This window comes from Entelurus aequoreus, linkage group LG05 (genome assembly GCF_033978785.1).
Source record: "Entelurus aequoreus isolate RoL-2023_Sb linkage group LG05, RoL_Eaeq_v1.1, whole genome shotgun sequence".
Classification (NCBI taxonomy): Eukaryota; Metazoa; Chordata; class Actinopteri; order Syngnathiformes; family Syngnathidae; genus Entelurus; species Entelurus aequoreus.
Genome location: NC_084735.1, coordinates 64,940,588 through 64,958,842, shown reverse-complemented (window position 1 = coordinate 64,958,842; position 18,255 = coordinate 64,940,588). Strand labels below are relative to the sequence as shown.

General features: G+C 38.3%; 2 protein-coding genes across 3 annotated transcripts; one reads left to right on the top strand and one right to left on the bottom strand.

Annotated features, from left to right (window-relative positions):
• Window positions 1-165: 165 nt before the first annotated feature.
• On the bottom strand, window positions 166-6,395 carry fdxacb1 (ferredoxin-fold anticodon binding domain containing 1). Its single transcript, XM_062046478.1, has 5 exons — window positions 5,974-6,395; window positions 5,736-5,892; window positions 4,197-4,400; window positions 3,936-4,094; window positions 166-1,576 (listed from the first exon to the last, which is right to left on the bottom strand). The coding sequence occupies exons 1-5, from the start codon at window positions 6,146-6,148 to the stop codon at window positions 424-426; spliced, it is 1,848 nt and encodes a 615-aa protein (XP_061902462.1). The 5' UTR covers window positions 6,149-6,395; the 3' UTR covers window positions 166-423.
• A 205-nt stretch (window positions 6,396-6,600) lies between these two features.
• Window positions 6,601-18,208, top strand: si:dkey-71l1.1 (uncharacterized protein LOC569883 homolog). Of its 2 annotated transcripts, none has more exons than XM_062046476.1 (10): window positions 6,601-6,737; window positions 7,154-7,353; window positions 8,796-8,863; window positions 9,995-10,087; window positions 10,174-10,275; window positions 10,362-10,467; window positions 10,706-10,828; window positions 10,903-10,979; window positions 12,975-13,077; window positions 16,406-18,208. In XM_062046476.1, the coding sequence occupies exons 2-10, from the start codon at window positions 7,170-7,172 to the stop codon at window positions 16,546-16,548; spliced, it is 999 nt and encodes a 332-aa protein (XP_061902460.1). In that variant the 5' UTR covers window positions 6,601-6,737; window positions 7,154-7,169; the 3' UTR covers window positions 16,549-18,208. The 2 variants fall into 2 exon arrangements, with proteins under 2 accessions (XP_061902460.1, XP_061902461.1); XM_062046477.1 differs by lacking the exon at window positions 16,406-18,208 and adding an exon at window positions 11,816-11,921.
• The last annotated feature ends 47 nt before the right edge of the window (window positions 18,209-18,255 follow it).

The window sequence follows — 18,255 nt, the reverse complement described above, 5'->3', positions numbered from 1 at the left end:
CTCGTAACAGGTCACGTGTCATGCACTTTGCACTACTGCAGGTCTTTCAACTTGTGGCCCACATTGTTTAATAATGAAGGAATAAATCCGCCTGCCCGGTCCTCAGCTTTCAGAAAGTTTATAATTTATTAGTCCTGCACTACAACGTATGTGTAAGACATGCACTATAAATACAAACGTTTATTTCTAATAACACACAGTTGAACAGCATAATTGTGCGTATAATGAACAGTACACTAATACAATTGCCTATCACTGTCACTTTGGCTGCATTTTATTTGTATATTGCATTTGTTATTATATGATAATTCACTGGCACAATAAACAGTCTAATTTCAAGTATTTAGCCTAACTTAAATGGAACACTTTCACAACATGTTTTAATTTCAAAATGTAATTTGCAGTTCTAAAAATATTTAGCTTCTACCTGATCGTGACATCCAAGCGTGATGAAAGTATCGACTCCAAGCGTTTGTGAAACTGGAGGGCTTGTGTGTGAGACAGTGCATGTGTGTGTGAGCGGTAGATGAGTCTGTAGCAGCAGCTGGTCTGGCTCAGGTCCGGATGCGAGAATCTGTCAATGAGTTTAACATGTTCCACCGCCCCGCAGGTGGCCTCTCGGACCAAGGCGTGGAACTTCTTCTCGTCCCACATCGTCCCGGTCCAGAGGCTGATATCGAAGCTGAAGAGCTCGGGGTAGAGGGAGAAAGGGGTGAAAGGTGACCCAGGCGAGGGCCGGAGTTCAAATTGCTTCAAGAAACGTGGGTCATGTGACCACAGCAGTCGCCAGTCTGGGAATGAGAATATGAGCACGGCAAGGTGGTCCAAGTTCAAAGATACAGTCACGCAAAGGTGGCTACTTGTGTCACTTGTGCACACTTTACCAATCAACCCCATCGGTTGTGCCATCAGATGCATGCCTCCCTGCTCGATAACCATGGAGACGCCATAGGGATCTAGCAGCCTCTCCAAAGTTTGCTCGAGAACTTTTGCTGGCTCACACTTTTTTGGCAATACGCCAGTGAGGAGGAGCTCGTGAAAGGCAGGCTGAGACCAGAGGCTGACGGGAACATTGTGGAACACCACACCACTGATGCCAAACAGTAAGCTTTTCACACCATTTAAGCTCTGGTTATCTTCCACTTTTGTTTCTCCAGGATTCCACTCTTCTTTTTCAGTTAGACGCCCCTCCATCTGGGGGCCCAGTGAAGGACGCAGCACATAACGAGCAGTCTCCCCCTCACAGTCAGAACAGCACAGTGACCTCTTCCCATGTAATCCCTTCCTAGTCCTGCACTCTGAGTTAGCACAATTCCTCCTTTTGTCAAAACACTCCTGACCCTCATCTTTACCTGTGGAGCTGCAAGCCTCACAGTCCAGGTCTTCCTGACAGGCATGAATCCAGTAGCAGAGTGTGTTTTTAATATCAGGGCAGCATGTGTGCAGCTGTTTAGCCGTGATGAGGAAAGGAGGGGTCTGTGTCTCCATGGAGACAGCCCACTTTTCTTGTAAGCTTCCCAGTAGAAAGTCCTGCACCAGTTTGACAGGATGGACAGAATCTGCTGAGAGGAACCCCCTGAGAAAAGAGTAGAACAACCCGGTCAGAATCTAGAAGGGCACCCTCCGTAAGGCGACCTGTGATGCGTGTTACAACTGTTAGAGAAATATTTTCCCACCTTTGCACAGAGTGAACTGTGCATGAGATCTTATCTCATGTGCAGTAAATTATGTTCAAGGACATAACATGAATGCATCCTGTGTTTCCTATCATTAATACACACACATTGTATCTCATGGTCACTAATGCCTAGTTTCTCTTGTCATATTCTTATTTTTACTGTGTTATTTTTATTCTTATTGCTGCTTTTTATTTTTATTCTTCTTGTAAAATGTTCTATTTTATTTCCATTTATACCCACATTATTTACTTTTTAAATTTGATCTCAATTCTGTACACTGCTGCTGGAATTTTAATTTTCCTGAGGAAACTCTCCTGAAGGAATCAATAAAGTACTATCTATCTATCTATTTAGGTTCCGGAAGAAGAGGTACACACACACATACACACACACACACACACACACACACACACACACACGCACACACACTCTCCGTTAAGTTTCAGTTTCGATCCTATCAAGGCGAAGTAACCGAGATGGTCAAAAGCATGCAAGTAGGGTGACCATTTTAGAGATATTGCTCTGTACTTCAGACAGCTCAGTTCGATCTCCCAGCTGGTATTGCTATTGTTTGTACTTACTCCTTTTTCACTTTCCCTTTTCCATAGAATACATTGTTAAAGTTCAAGTCTAGTCATCTCTCATCAATTTAGACAGCCTTAGAATAAAATGATTTGGGTTGACTTTTCCCTTCTAAAGAGAGGGTCCCAATACAACATTGGAAACTTGTGTAAAACAATTAGTAAGTGCCAAATCATAAGCTTCATATAATTTTGGACGCAGTTTTGGATGCCTCTGCCCGCGCAGTGGGCCAGTTGGGACGTCACACATTGACGGACGTACTTATGTGGGCGTTACTGGACTCTGTGTTGGGAAGCCTCCTCTCCCTCTTCTAAGCCCAGACAGCTGCAGACTACCGCCGCTAGAACGTCCGTAGATTCCTTCTCATTTCATGCCCTTCTGCCTGCTCTATTTCTATAAAATAAATATTTCCGTAGGTATTTGTCCACGACATTTGGGCCACAACAAAATTGGATTAGCCGCTGAACTCCGACTGGCGTCGTCCTGCACCTCTTACAGCTCTATTTGATGGTTGGTGTAACAAATGTCACAGTGAAAGGCAGAAGATCTGCCGTAAATATCTGGTCTTACTTGCTAGCATTAGCTTATAGACAGAGATCTACAAGACTTTGTTTTCCAACCATTGGAACGAAAAAAGTGAGTGTGAAGGTCAGTGCTGTAAAAGAAGCAAATGATCTTCATTTAACTAATGAAAGAAATCATGAATTACATGACCAATTGTGTAATCGACTTGGCGACGCAGTATGAGCGTATCACTGCTGGTCTCTCTGCACCATACCAAAGCAGGAGTCTCCGAACACCAGCCTAGGACATTAAAATAATATTTAAATGGAAAACATGAAAATACAGAGAAGCTGCTGATGGTGTGTTTGACTGTGAAGCAGCTGGAAGGAGATAGAAGTAGAAATAAATTTTCCAAGGTAAATGTTGTACATTATTATTACATTACTTTATAAAAAATACTGTTGTTGTTAGTACTACTTTCTATTGTATTTTTTTCATACAATATTTCTTATCTAAAAGTTGTTGTTTTTTAAAAGGCATGTTACATGTTAAAACAAGGGAATTACATTGATTTTAATTAACTTCAATGGGCAATGTTGATTTGAAATAGAAGTGTTTTGAGTTAAGAGCTCTGTCACAGAACCAATTAAGCTCGTAAATTGAGGTACTATTATAAATGGCACAGACACAGAATGGGGGGGACAAAGTTGCCCTGGCAATTTTCCAAGCTAGGCAGGTTGCATCAGACCAGCAGCAGACGCAGGACATTATTTTGCAATAACGGCACCTTTGAGACTCTCGAGCCCTGTTGTGTTCAAAGCAATTGTTTACAGTTCGGTTTACGTCACATCATACTCTTGCTCTGACGTTGTCATTCATCTAATTATATCAAAGCAAGATGCTGCCTGAAAGCACAATTAGAGCAGAATCCCACTTTGCTGAGTTCTGTGTAAAAGACACAAGCAAATAAATGCCAGACCTCCTGTTGCAGCACTTTTGTGGGATCTCTGTGCAAAAGAGGCACATGTTTTTCATGGATCCAGAAGACATTCCAGATTATGCTCAATATGTAATGGATTACTCTATGGATAATTATTCATAATACAATCAAACACATTTATTTTTGTTCATGACTTTCTACATAACCCTGCTAACAGGAGGTTAGAATACCTGGAAATGAAATCACTGAGCTCAGCTGGAATGTTGTACTGGACCTTCTGTCCTTCAATAACTTCCTCCACTTTACACACTTGAGGGCAGCTGAAGGGGACGCTGCGAGTGAACACATGGAGCAAAGCATTCTCCAGATGAAAGCCTTTATCCTGGCTCCTGTAAAAAAAAAAGGTATTTAATATTAACAACCACCCTCCATTTGCATATTTAATGGCCTGAGTCATCTCTTATGTTTAAACACTCACCTTTACATCTTACCTGTATCCGGTGCACTTGTAGCTCTGGTATTCCTCACCCTGGAAAGGGCGGACATCACTAAGGATAATGTGCGCCTCTGCTGCCATGGCAACCACCTGCCAGCTGTTGTGCCGCTCTCGCCTCAGCTGGTCGGCCGGCGTGCCACCTTGTCCGTTACACAGGGAAATATGGATCTCCCCGTCTTCAGCCAGCAACTGAACGCAGCTGGACACAAACAGAATCTGGCAACTACAACACACCGTGGCAGCACGGTGCATAGTGGAGTGTATGTTCTCTCGGTGCTTGTTAGGCTAACCGATTTAAACAAACTCGGACAAACTTTATTGATAGGAGACTCTAAATTGCCCGTGGGCATGAATGTGAGTGTGGATGTCTTTTTAACCATTGTGCATCCCTAGGGCCCAAAACGGGCATTAAATGTGTTCCTTATGTGAAGTGAATTATTTGTATATAGCGCTTTTCTCTAGAGACTCAAAGCGCTTTACATAGTGAAACCCATTATCGACATCTTTAAGCTACATTTAAACCAGTTTGGGTGGCACGGGGGACATGTGGGTAAAGTGTCTCGCCCAAAGACACAACAGCAGTGACTAGGATTGTGGAAACGGGGATCGAATCTGAAACTCTCAAGTTGCTGGCACGGCCGCTCTACCAACCGAGCCACGCTGCCTCGATTGTGCAGGTTGGAAGTTAGCGGTCTGACATTTTTAAAGTATTTTTGTTTATAAAAGTGAATTGTGTTTTTGATTCCAACATTGTTGGAATACAATATAAAAATAAAGTATACCGGTACATACTTTCTCTTCAGACCTCTTCCGGCCCCGTTGACTCCCGTTATAACTGCTATTTTTTAAAAGACTAAAATCAATGTTGTCATGAATCCTTGTCATATTCAAGAATGTAATTAACCACTCTCTGTAACTTATTTTTTAGAAATATTACATATTTTGCATTTTCTCATGAAAAAAAAAACAGTTATTTTGGACAAAAACGCCAAAAACATAATAAGCTTAGTGTCAATAGATGGATCAAAGTTGTTAAATATTTCAAGCGTTAAAGGAACAAATATATAAATTTATTGCTGACACTTTTTTGAGCGGGTCCCTTTTGGATCCTAAGAGTAATTGTGTATTATAGTCAATCCTAAACTTGTACAAGGGTTAATAAAGTTACATTGAAGTACATCACATGTTTGCACAAAATGGGTAGCAGAGCTCATTATTGCTCTGGTGTTCACTGGGGAAGAACTTATTAGGCAAAATATTAGAATAATTACAATTAAATGAATACATTTTGATACAGCTCTACCATCAGATGCGTACTAGAATGTGTACCTAATTGTGTGTCTGTTGATTGTAGCCACTGTTTACTTTAGAAATGACAATTATTATAAAAATATTGTACTTCTTACAGTAGGCAAACAACATTATACAAGATGTTTCTAACCACAGGTATCATTAGAACCTTAAAACCTCCCTGACACAATCTGATAATGGACTTTGCAGTGAAGTGTACCACCTAAATCCCTGTTAATTATACCTGAGGAAGAAGTCTTTAAGAAGTTGGCGGTTCTTTTTAACACCGCTCTTCCTCCCGCAGTGTGGGAAGTTAAATACAACACGGTCAAAGATATGACCCTGCAAGGACACGTTTTCCCCCAGCCTTGTGCTGTCCACCTCGAACAGCACCCTTCCTCCTGCAATACACATGCAAAGGTACAAAACATTCTGGGAAAAACACAAACTAAATGGAAAGGTTCATTGATGTCAACCCTCACCGGAGTCCTTGATGGTCTGAACGTTATCAGATGCACCCTCCTGCCGCAATGTCTCCTCCTGCGGCTGCAGACAAGTCGCCGTGACCATCTGCGATGAACCTTGCAAACTGCATAAAGCAGCAGAAAAGGAGAAGTTCCCTTCTCCCACTAGCAATACTGACATTGAACGAGACATCACCAGGTTGTTTTAAGAGTAGTGTCCCTCCCGCTTTCCTTTTAGAATAACAAATACGCGTATTGGACAGTATCTAAATTAATTGATTCAAATGTACGTTTTGTTGCCGTAAATTAGTACGATTAATTTGTTTTAGTCCGTTTTGTGGGATTAAAAAACATCTGACCCTTTCGTGATTCACGCCGAATAATCTCCCCAACTGTACAGCGCTTGTGTTTTATATAGTGTTTCAGCTATAGGAGTCCGGACTAGAATCAAGGCTGGGAATGTGGACTTCCTTAGGTCCAGAAAAAGATAAATAATTTAAAGTATATTTAAAAAAAAAATCTAATTCTAATTTAAATACATTATTTAATAATATTTGGTACATTTTAGTTACCTTTAAAGATTTTAAAAAATTACGTTTTCAAAGTGGCTTTTCTGATCATGTTTTCAAGGGGACATATTATCTCGTGACACATAACAGCCAGAAGATCAGTCCCTTTCCTTTTTTTTCCACGGCTGGTCTTATTCATTCACCAAACAGTCTTACCAACGTATGGCTGCCGGTTTCTTACAGGAATTTAATGTATTTTTGAACACGTTGAAGGTAGGGCAGCATAACAAAAATAATACCTAAACGTCCGCTTTCGATGATGCTAAGGTCATGCTAGCTAACCGTACTGATGCACCCTGCTATGCTACCCCTTATAATTGCTGCAGTTATATTTTTACATTGACAGCAATTTTTAATTAATTTGCAATGCTTATATTTTGTTATCATGTCGCTCTGTCCTATACATTCAGCAGACAGAATGTTTGATTTGCCTGGACAATGAATAATATTCAATTTCTGAGCCTCTTTTCCAAAATTCTACCTTTTTTAAAATACAATAGGCCTATTGTATTATCTAGATCTGGTTCAGTGTTTCATTACATTGTACTTATGTATCATAATTTGGGACTGGTATGTGAGAGGTTGTGTTTGGATAATAAATGTGATACAAGTACCTTTGTTTTCCATAGGACATTTTTCAGGCCCATGGGCAGTGTTCTGGCTTTGTCTTCGGGTGCGGGTCACCAGAACTGGCCTTTTTCCACAGACCACCCTCCTTCTCGCTGGGATGCACATCCTGCTCACTGGTACAGCCCGCCACACTGGGAGAGGAGAGATGGACGCCTACCTAACCCAGGCAGCTTTCACTCCCTACACAGGAGTTGCAAAGGTACAGTATGCCTCGTACAAAATGATATCCCAAGAAAGGCACTGTAATACTAATTATTTGTTCATTATTATCATAACAAAAAACATAATATGATTACCTTAATTAACCATCTCGATTAATACTTACATACGATCACACTTTTAAAAAAAATTCTCCTTAAAGAGCCGCATCACATACACTGCAATTTCAATCAAAATTCACAGTTGATGGCATGGCGGCCGGCACTTCCTACTCACTTTTGCCGTCCCCCATCGTACCTCACCGGCCAGGGTGAGCTGTCTGCCCTGGCTGATGAGGAACGCTGGCTATTAATCATCAGGTTGTTTATTACTTGCATGTATGAATGTATAGTAGTACCTCAACTTATGAGCTTGATTGGTTCTGTGAGAGAAACCTTAACTCAAAACACTTTAATCTCCCATTGGAATTCGATTGAATCAATTGATGATTGCCCCTCCAAAACTGCACTATTTTATTTTATGTAACATGACTTTTAAAAAGAAAGACACACTTTTGCATAACAAATATTTTATAAAAGCAATACAATAAAAAGTACTGCTAACAACTGCAGCAGTTTTATGAAGTAATGTAATAATAATGTACAGCATTTACATTGGAGAGTGGACTTCTACTGCAGTTGCTTTTCCGTCAAACGCACCATCAGCAGCTTTTCTATATGTTCATGGATAAATGTCCAACATTTAGATATTATTTTAACATACTTGGCTAGCATAAGACTCATTCTGCATCAGTGTGGTGCAGACTAGCTGCGATATACTCCAATTGTTTTGCCTCGCTCTGACATGTTTCTGATGATTTATTTTTTCAACCCTATGAACACCATCCACTTCTTCTTAACACTGTCCTTCACACTCACTTTTTTCCTTTCCAATGGTTGAAAAACAAAGTTATGTCAATCTCAAGCTATAAGTAAAACCAGATGTTTTAGGCAGATCTTACAGGGTTTACTGTGGCATTTACCACGGCAACTAATGGCAGGGATGCTTAGAAGTAAAATTTTTGCACGCAACTTGAAGCATGACAATTCGCCGATAGACAGCTCTTACCTCAAAATTCTCTTAAGTTGGGGCACTCTTAAGTTGAGGTACCACTGTACTGTGCAGTGAGTGAGTGAGCGTGCCCTTTGGGACAAGAACAACAAAAATACCTTGGAGAAGTTTCTCTAAAGCAGAGAACAATTAAGAATCTAAAATAATGGTGATAATGGTCCTGAACAATCTCAGTTCTAAGCAAGAAAAATCCTAATTTTCATTTTTTGAGACTTGTGCAGACCTATTTAAACTTAAAATACCAGAGGTGCATGGCCTTTAATTGGATACTAATACACTTATTAACACAAAATAGTCAGTCAATCATAAAGCATATAAATAATGTTAATTAAATTGATCTTTTATGACCAAGTTGCCTCTTTGCTCCCCCAGATGTGTTTCCTCAACAGATTGAGGGAGTCAAGATGATTGTCAACAAAACTCTGAGCAGCTTCTTCAAGGTGATGTATGAGAGGTGATAGATAGAGTTGCAGTTGCTCTGCAAACTACAGTAATACACTTATTGTTAAAAATATGAAAAAAAAAACATATTTTTAGAAGAGAGGGGTAAGCGGTAGAAAATGGATGGATGGAATATCATTTGTAATGGCAACATTTTTTATGCAGCTTTTACAATAGGATACATTTACCTTAGTGACACGGTTGGTTGTCAGGCTCATGATATCTCACCACCAGTGGGTGCTCTCTCTCTCTCTCTCTCTCTCTCTCTCTCTCTCTCTCTCTCTCTCTCTCTCTCTCTCTCTCTCTCTCTCTCTCGCTCTCTCTCTCTCTCTCAAATTTATGGAATTGGCTCATTTACATAGTCTTCTCTGGAGTAAGGCAGCTGGGACTTTTTGCGTTTTTCATGTCAAATTGTGAATACAGTGTTCAGTTCCTCAGTGTGTGTTGTATAGCTTTTTACACAATGGATTTATAACAAAGGCATTTTACCCTTGAAAAGTGTGAAGGGAAAGCTATAGTATATACGGTTATTAGCTAGCTAACTAGTTTTTACACGGTTATTAGCTCTGCTGTATCAAGAAACTCAATCTGGGGTTGGTCGTCACTTACATACACATGCATGCATAGATGTCACGCATACAGGAGGCTGCCCGAGAGATGTGTTTCCTGTTTAGGTTCTTTGCTCGTTTTTTGTTAGGATGCATTAAGTTATGCAGTTGTTTTGACCGAAAATAATTTTCCAAATAAAATAGCATTGTGACAACCAACCCCATAGCGTGTGAGAACCACCCCCGTGATGAGGTCGATTGTCACAATGTGTCAGAGTGTCTTTGACAGTTAACTACCTCTTTGTTACAATGAGTTGGAGCCTTTCAAGTCAACACTTGAACATTTAATTAAATGTAGGAATGACTCTTGCAAGATTTTTTTGAAGTGATGAGTAAATTACCGTGAGTTAAAAGTTTGACAACCAACGCCTCCAAAAAAATTAAGGACAAAATTAAATAACAATTGCTAGTGTGTCTATACATTTCTGGCTCATCTTTTTGAGACTTTTATACAAAAATACTGTAGCTTGTGAACTTAATTTTGGGATCATTGACTGCATGAATCAATATTTTTGTCTGTAGGTCAGTCATACTCTCCACCTCAGTGCCGTCAGTCCTTCGTACTATCGATTCCACGTGGAACACCTGCAGTCTGACGATTACAGCAAGGACAAGGTAAAAAAAAAAGAAGCACTTTTTGCGTGGTGTTTTTTTGTGTTTTGGTTTGTTAAACATTGTCCACATCCTTCCTCTACCTGTAGGATGCACCTGCATTAATCGGTGAGATGGATTCCTCAGGAAGTCTGAACGCGCACGCTCTGCTGCATCTCACTGAGCGTGTGCGAGCCAGAACTGTGTTCCAGGTATAAAATTCAGTTTTTTTCTTCCCTGCCACAGAAAATTTTATAATTTGCTACTAACATATAACAATAAATCACATTTACTTTAGACCCAGCAATCCCAGTTTGTAACGTGGCAGTTTGAAACGGAGTACAGAGGAAGTGATTTCACTGCCGCCGTCACGGTGGCTAACCCGGATGTGCTAAGAGAATCAGGTGAGAAAATGACAGTGCCACTCACCACACCTGGGCAATCTAGCAAGAAACTCCGACCACAACAATAAGTGTTAGCATTGTTAGATTGTTTTGACCTAACTTTTATATTTGGGTTTAGTGAATTGTGTGGTTGTACATCATTTTGATCTCGAGACAGCAATAAATTATGGAGTGAGGCTCATCATGTCATGAAATTGGTTTTTAATCTGTTCTGTGCATGTGTGTGCTTTTGGGACAGTTATCCTTGTGGCTCACTTCCTCCAGAGTGTGTCGTCTGGTCTGGTGTTAGGAGGGGAGCTTGTTTACCACAGAGGCAGAGCAGAAGAGGGCGGAATCCTCACGCTGGCTGGACAATATTCAAGTGGGGATTCTTGAATTTAATTTTTTCCAATGTTTGTTGAAACTTGCAGAACTTTTTCATTTTTGTGTTTTCAGGACCTAACTGGGTGGCGACTCTAAATGCTGGGAAAGGAGGAGCCCATGCTAGCTACTATCACAGAGCCAACAAACAGGTACTAAAAGCTAACACACGGGTCCTCAATACGCGGCCACCTAAATATTGAAACCGTACAGTTTTACAGAAAACTGCTTATTAAAAGAGGTAACACATTACATATAGCTCAATTGGTAATGATGCTTGCTTTCTGAACAAATGGACCAGAGTTTAATTCCCAGTCAGACTGAATGGTAATATGTTTATTTGTTAAAATATAATTTCTATTCACATCATTTTATTTATGTATGTATTGTTTGTTTGGTTTTATTTAATTTATTAATTTATTCATATATTCATATGTATTTTTGACAATACTGGCCTTTATAGTGTGTAATTGAGGACCCCAAACCTAACAATGACGATATTGACCCTATTGAGTGCATATTTGCAGAGATGAGGGGAATCTTAAAACACAATACATAGCATATGAGAAAACGGAACAGTGGTGTTGTTGAGTTGACTAAATTATAAACCAACACCATGTTTTTGGGAACCTCTTCTGAAAAAAAATATTAAAACAAAATAAACATTTGTTATTTTTAAAATTAAATTTTATCAGATTTTATTAGCCATATCTTAGCTGCTTCATTGATCATCATTATCTTAAAATTAGCATCATAACTCCTCCTCTGTTGTTTGTTAACTTGCTAATATTTGAGACATTTTTCCCCGCGGCAGGTCAATGTGTCTGTCGCTGGGTCGGTGTGTAGGGATAGTTAGAATAGATAGGTACCGGATTATGTACTTTTATAGGCATCGACCTGTCGGTACTACTGAGTATCGATTCATGTAAAATCAAACGCTGCCATATTTCAATACCTTTGTTGCATGGGACGTCACGTCCGGTTGCAGACTCGACCGGCTCAAACACTTGGCGGGGAAACAAGCACTCAAGCAGCACTCAGTGGACTCAGTAGGACTGCCTCTACGTAATCTTCCAATTTTTCATGTCAACAAAGTAAGTATGCCTGATGAAAAACGCTTGAAAGTACAGTTAGGCTCCATTTTTCAAAATGTGCTAGCTTAATGTTGATTGTTGAATGTTGGCTTTGCCGTATACATTCTATTGATAAGCATTAGCAATTTTACATGGCAATTTCACCACCAACTTACACTTTGTAGGGTACTACGAAAGACAAGACATTCAGCTCAATGGCAAAGACTACTTTTGGACTATAGCAACATCTCGTAGTCCAGTGCTATTCAACTCGTAGCCCGGGGGCAAAATTCGGCCCGGGAATGACACAATACCGGCCCCTGAGTTCAGTCCAAAACTTGGAAGACAAAAATTTTTGCAGCACATTCTTAAAAACACTTGCGTGCTGTCATAAAGATGATATTCGACTAGATTTTTTATTTTAAGAAAATGTTATTAAAAACAGCAAAGTGCTCCTGTAACTCTGACAAAATAGACCAAAAATCACATGTCTACTGTAGAGAACGCTAGATCGCCAGAAAATACAAAATAGGTCTAATAGTGAAGGAAGAGGTCCAGCCCCCAGGTCCTTAAATTTCTGGAAATGTGGCCCCCAAAACAATTTAGTTGAATATCCCTGCCATAGTTTATACACTACTGCAATCTAACATTTTGGAATTGCAACTGCATGCAAACTCTACTATATAATACTTGCAAATGAGACTAGGATAAGTAATCAAGATATAAGAACTAGACAGCACAGATATCATGATCAGCTCTCTGTTAAATGTTAAATAAATATTTTTATTTTATTATTGAAAATTAACATTTACACATGAACACTCAAAAATTGATACCCTTAAGTACCGGCATCAATTCCCAGGTACCAGGAGATGGTACCGTATTGTTTCAAATGTAAAAGGTACCCATCCAATGTGTGTGACTGACTGGAAGAAAAGCTCTGAATCCATTTGGGAGAAGTCGCTAGCCCCAAGATGTAATATGACCGTCATAGTCATAGTTAGGGAAAAATATGGTTATGTGTACGATGAGGTTTAATTGATGAAGTATTTTTTTCATACATGTGCTCACCAGATCCAAGTAGGGGTGGAGTTTGAAGCCAGTACCAGGACTCAGGAGACCACAACTTCATTTGGGTATCAGATGGAACTTCCAGAAGCCAACATGGTTTTTCGAGGTATTTTATTTTGTTTAATTGTATTCTCTATATCAGACCTTGGCAAAATACGGCCCACGGGCCACATACGGCTCATTAAAATTTTCAATTCGGCCCGCCGGAATTTTCCAAAAAATGTCTTTAGACTTTTAACATCTATATCCCCGGACTCGATGTTCCTCGAAGGTGTGACAAATGAGGAAATAATCAATATTGTGAAAAACTGTGGATCCAACTCCTCAACTGATTGTAACGGAATTGATATGGAAACAATAAAAAAGGTTTTTGAAGAAATTTCAATTTTAATAAAAATCAGCAACCTATCATTTCAAACAGGCATATTCCCAGATAATGACGTGGAGACGCGGGTGTACACCGCCTTCCGCCCGACTGCAGCTGGGATAGGCTCCAGCACCACCGCGACTCCGAAAGTGACAAGCGGTAGAAAATAGATGGATGGAAAATGAAAGTAGCAAAAGTCTCTACTTTCAAAATTTTGTAAAATTATTGAAAAATTGTTTAACAACAGATTGGACAAATTCATGAATAAAAATGAAACACTCACAGACAACCAATATGGATACAGAGCCAACATTTCAACATCAATGGCATTAATCGAAATAACGGAAGAGATCACCAATGCAATAGACAGCAAAACATGTGCTGCTACACTGTTAATGGATTTAACAAAAACATTTTACACAATCCATCATAATATCTTAATTAACTAATTAGAACGGTATGGCATCAGAGGCTTGGTCTTGAACTGGGTAAGAAGCTACTTAACTAACAGGAATCAATACGTGAAGCGAGACGAACACACTTCTCCAGAGCTGAAAATATCTTGTAGCATACCTCAGGGATAAATACTAGGACCAAAATTGTTCAATCTTTATATATACGACATTTGTAAAGTTACAAAGGACTTAAAGTTAGTATTATTTGCAGATGATACAACTGTATTTTGTTCAGGAGAGAACACAGAAACTAATACAAATAATTACAGACGAAATTAACAAATTAAAAAGACAAATAGACGGAGTAAACATTGAAAGTAGGGATGTCCGATAATGGCTTTTTGCCGATATCCGATATTCCGATATTGTCCAACTCTTTAATTACCGATACCGATATCAACCGATACCGATATCAACCGATATATGCAGTCGTGGAATTAACACATTATTATGCCTAATTTGGACAACCAGGTATGGTGAAGATAAGGTACTTTTTAAAAAAAATTGTAAAATAAGATAAATAAATTAAAAACATTTTCTTCAATAAAAAAGAAAGTACAACAATATAAAAACAGCTACATAGAAACTAGTAATGAATGAAAATTAGTAAAATTAACTGTTAAAGGTTAGTACTATTAGTGGACCAGCAGCACGCACAATCATGTGTGCTTACGGACTGTATCCCTTGCAGACTGTATTGATATATATTGATATATAATGTAGGAACCAAAATATTAATAACAGAAAGAAACAACCCTTTTGTGTGAATGAGTGTAAATGGGGGAGGGAGGTTTTTTGGGTTGGTGCACTAATTGTAAGTGTATCTTGTGTTTTTTATGTTGATTTAATTTAAAAAAAAACAACAAAAAAAACGATACCGATAATAAAAAAACCGATACCGATAATTTCCGATATTACATTTTAACGCATATATCGGCCGATAATATCGGCAGGCCGATATTATCGGACATCTCTAATTGAAAGGGTAGAAGAAAACACATTTTTGGGTGTAATAATAGATGATAAAATAAACAGCAAACCTCATGTTAAAAATACACAACATAAAGTAGCAAGAAACATGTCAGTAAAGAATAAACCAAATTTGTTCTGTACCAAAAATCCCTTCATATTCTCTACTGCTCACTAGTGTTTCTATATCTGAGTTATTGTGTAGAAATATGGGGAAACAACTGCAAATGTGCGTTTCATTAAACGAGCGGTGTTATAAAAAAGAATAATACATAATGTTGGATATAGAGAACATACAAACCCTTTCTTTATTAAAGCAAAAATATTGAAATTCAATGACTTGGTGCATTTGCAAACAGCTAAAATTATGTACAAAGCAAACTATAACCTGCTACCCAAGAATGTATAACAATTCTTCTCAACTAAAGAGGAGAAATATAACCTTAGAGGAAAATCGAATTTCAAATTTGTATGCACATACAACACTTAAGACTGTTAGCATATCTGTATGTGGAATTAAATTATGGAATGGTATGGCATCAGAGGGTTGGTCTTGAACCGGGTAAGAAGCTACTTAACTAACAGGAATCAATACGTGAAGCGAGGAAGTCAAACAAAGCACCAATATGATTCAGTTTAAGAGACTGTTCAAACTACAAGTGTTCACAAAGTACAAAGAAGAACAATTATGAAGTTATTGAACTTTTTTTATTATTTTTTATGAGATAATGTTTATTTATGTATTTAATATTTGTTTACTTACTTATGATATATTTATTTTATTAATATTTATTCATTCACAGTTCTGTTACAAACAGAGAAAAAGGAAATGGGATAAAATTGCTATGATACGAAAAGGGGTAGGCTTAAATAAACTCTGCTTCTTCCTAATCCTTTTTGGACGTGCTGTAATGAAACAACTGGAAATATGTGATGCATTACATTGTATCGTATGCATGTTCGAAATAAACTGAAACTGAACTGAACTGTAGCCGACATTATGATGTACAGTGTTTGTTTTCAAATGACCGTATGTCTTAAACAATATAAAGTATTTCAATGGTTGGAATCTGCGCTTTTGAGTGATGTACGGGTTATTACGGTAATCTACGTCACAGCCGCTCCAGCCAGACGAGGCACCAAGCAAAGTGGGTGGAGTTTGTTTACAGAGCACCCAGACGCAGAAACAGATTTTGACAACAAAGTTCTGCAGAAAAGAAATTATATCAGATTGTAGATGTTTTTTACCCTCTGCATTCATTTTTCGCTGTTTGTTGCATTTTTTTTCATTTTGCTTAAATTTAAAAGATGTGGATCAAGTAGGTGATCTGAGAAGTAAAAGAGGAGCTTTCTTCATATATTCCTAATATTCTTTACTTCATCTACATTCTGGGTGCTTCATTCAGTTACACATTTCTTTCAGTTTTTTAGATGGTCGGACATAACAGTTTTAGGATTCTATCAGACATTATTGTGAGTTTTTGTATTAGTGTTCCTGAACACACATTCACACCGGCCCCCAGACACATTTTTTCAATCTCAATGTGGTCCCAGAGTCAAAATAAATGCCTAAGTCTGCTCTATACCTTTTTTTTATATCTTGCAAGAATATTTTAAGATGCATTTATGTTATGTGCTTGCAGGTATGATTAACAGTCGCTGTATCTTCGGAGGCGTGCTGGAGAAGCGTATGAGTCCGCTTCCTGCCACCCTGATCATGGGTGCGTTTGTAAACCACCGTGGTGACAAACTGCAAGTAGGTCTCGGTGTCAATGTGGGACAATAGTCCACAGCTGACTGACATGTCAGGGATAACAAAACACAGAGATTGCTCCCATGAGCGGTCTCACCCTGAATCGGGATGAAGACCTGGAAGCAGCAGAGTACCAGAGGGTCTGAAAGTTTGCGTCTTGAGTCTGAGAACAATTCCTGAATTCTTGTCCTGCAATCTACCTCTAAAAAAATAGGGGGGTTATTTTTTTAAATTTGGTTGCCATCCAAATTAGTGGGAATGATTAGATGAATTTATTAAGGGACACATTTTGTTACAAAAAACATGAGGGATTTACTGTCATGGAAAGAGAGACTATCAAAACAATATTTTGTTATGTTTTTGCCCATTACTGGAATGTGCTCATTTTATGCATATTAGAACACAATCATGCTAATATTATTTTAATTTGCAGACAAACTTATTGGCCTAGGTATATACTGTACTGTACAGTATGTGTTTTAATGATGACAGAGTGTGAAGGTATACAAAAGGTGCTGTTATAAACCAATGAGAGGACCAAGTAATGAACTATATGAAACATACCGTAAATGCTCTAATTATAGCCTTACCTAAACCACAAAATACCGGGCATTGATTTGAAGCAGGTGATAATTGGAAAATTACATTCAGATTCTTTTTAAACTTTAAAATGATTTGAAATGCATAAGAAAACATAGCTCTTTTTGACCATTTATTAACGAGTACATTATACGACACAGCAGCAACAAAACCAATGTTGTAATAGTGGTAAGAAGCAAACTGCTCAGTCAGCTTTAACAGTGCCGATAAGGTCATTGTAAAAAGCAGTGCAGCAAGTGTAACAGTTTCACACCAGCAGCTCGGTAGCACAACCAACATTTTAAAGCGTGTGCAGAGGTAGATAAAGCTGCTGGATGATGACCACTCTTGATACTGCCATATTATGACATCATGAGGTTTCCTACAGCCACATATCTTGCTGCTAAAGTATTAAAGGCCCCAGAGGTTATTTCTCTTGTAGACCACACAAATGGTGCCCATAGGAGACATGACAATTAATTGATTGGAGGCGTTAATTGGAGCACTTACTGTAAGTGGAAATACTGTATAATGCAACCTGCACTATTGCACGTTTGGATTATGTGTTATTTATTTGTTTTAATGTTATTTATCAATGAAGGGAAGTTGAAGGGATCGAATGCATATTTGCAATTAATTTATTAAACTGCATCATTTCTATTATTGTAACAGTTTACATTATTGTCTCTAATCCGCGCACCAGATTCAGTATTAAATACACCTGCAAAATCCAGTGCCATCCATTGGATCCTCTACAAAGTTTTGGCATTTTGAATGTAACCAGTTCTTAATATAATGATATTACTATAATTCCACACCACTGGTGTCGATCGAAATTCAGCAGGATTAATTTTGTAAAGGTGGAACGTTTTCAAAAATAGGATCAACTTGTTGGGATTAGTCGCTCAAAACTCTTGAACAGTTCTTGAATCCGGTTTTCCAAAATGTCCATTTAGATTAATTGAAAGTGTCAAAAAAAATCTAAAGTAGCAGGTTTGAACAAAATAGGCTGCAAAGCAAAGTCACAACTCACCAACATTAAAAATACAAGAAATAATTTCAAATATTTTTAATATAAAGCCATAAAAACTGAACGTACTGTACATTCATAAATACTAACATACTGTGTATATATATATATATATATATATATATATATAT

Excerpts from the sequence above, each read along its gene's own strand:
- si:dkey-71l1.1 (XM_062046476.1), top strand. The coding sequence starts at position 7,170 with ATGGGCAGTGTTCTGGCTTTGTCTTCGGGTGCGGGTCACCAGAACTGG. Across the intron at positions 7,354-8,795 it reads CCTACACAGGAGTTGCAAAG|ATGTGTTTCCTCAACAGATT; the intron begins GTACAGTATGCC and ends TTGCTCCCCCAG. Across the intron at positions 8,864-9,994 it reads CTCTGAGCAGCTTCTTCAAG|GTCAGTCATACTCTCCACCT; the intron begins GTGATGTATGAG and ends TTTTGTCTGTAG.
- fdxacb1 (XM_062046478.1), bottom strand. The coding sequence starts at position 6,148 with ATGTCTCGTTCAATGTCAGTATTGCTAGTGGGAGAAGGGAACTTCTCC. Across the intron at positions 4,095-4,196 it reads TACAAGTGCACCGGATACAG|GAGCCAGGATAAAGGCTTTC; the intron begins GTAAGATGTAAA and ends TTTTTTTTACAG. Across the intron at positions 1,577-3,935 it reads CTCAGTGATTTCATTTCCAG|GGGGTTCCTCTCAGCAGATT; the intron begins GTATTCTAACCT and ends CTCTTTTCTCAG.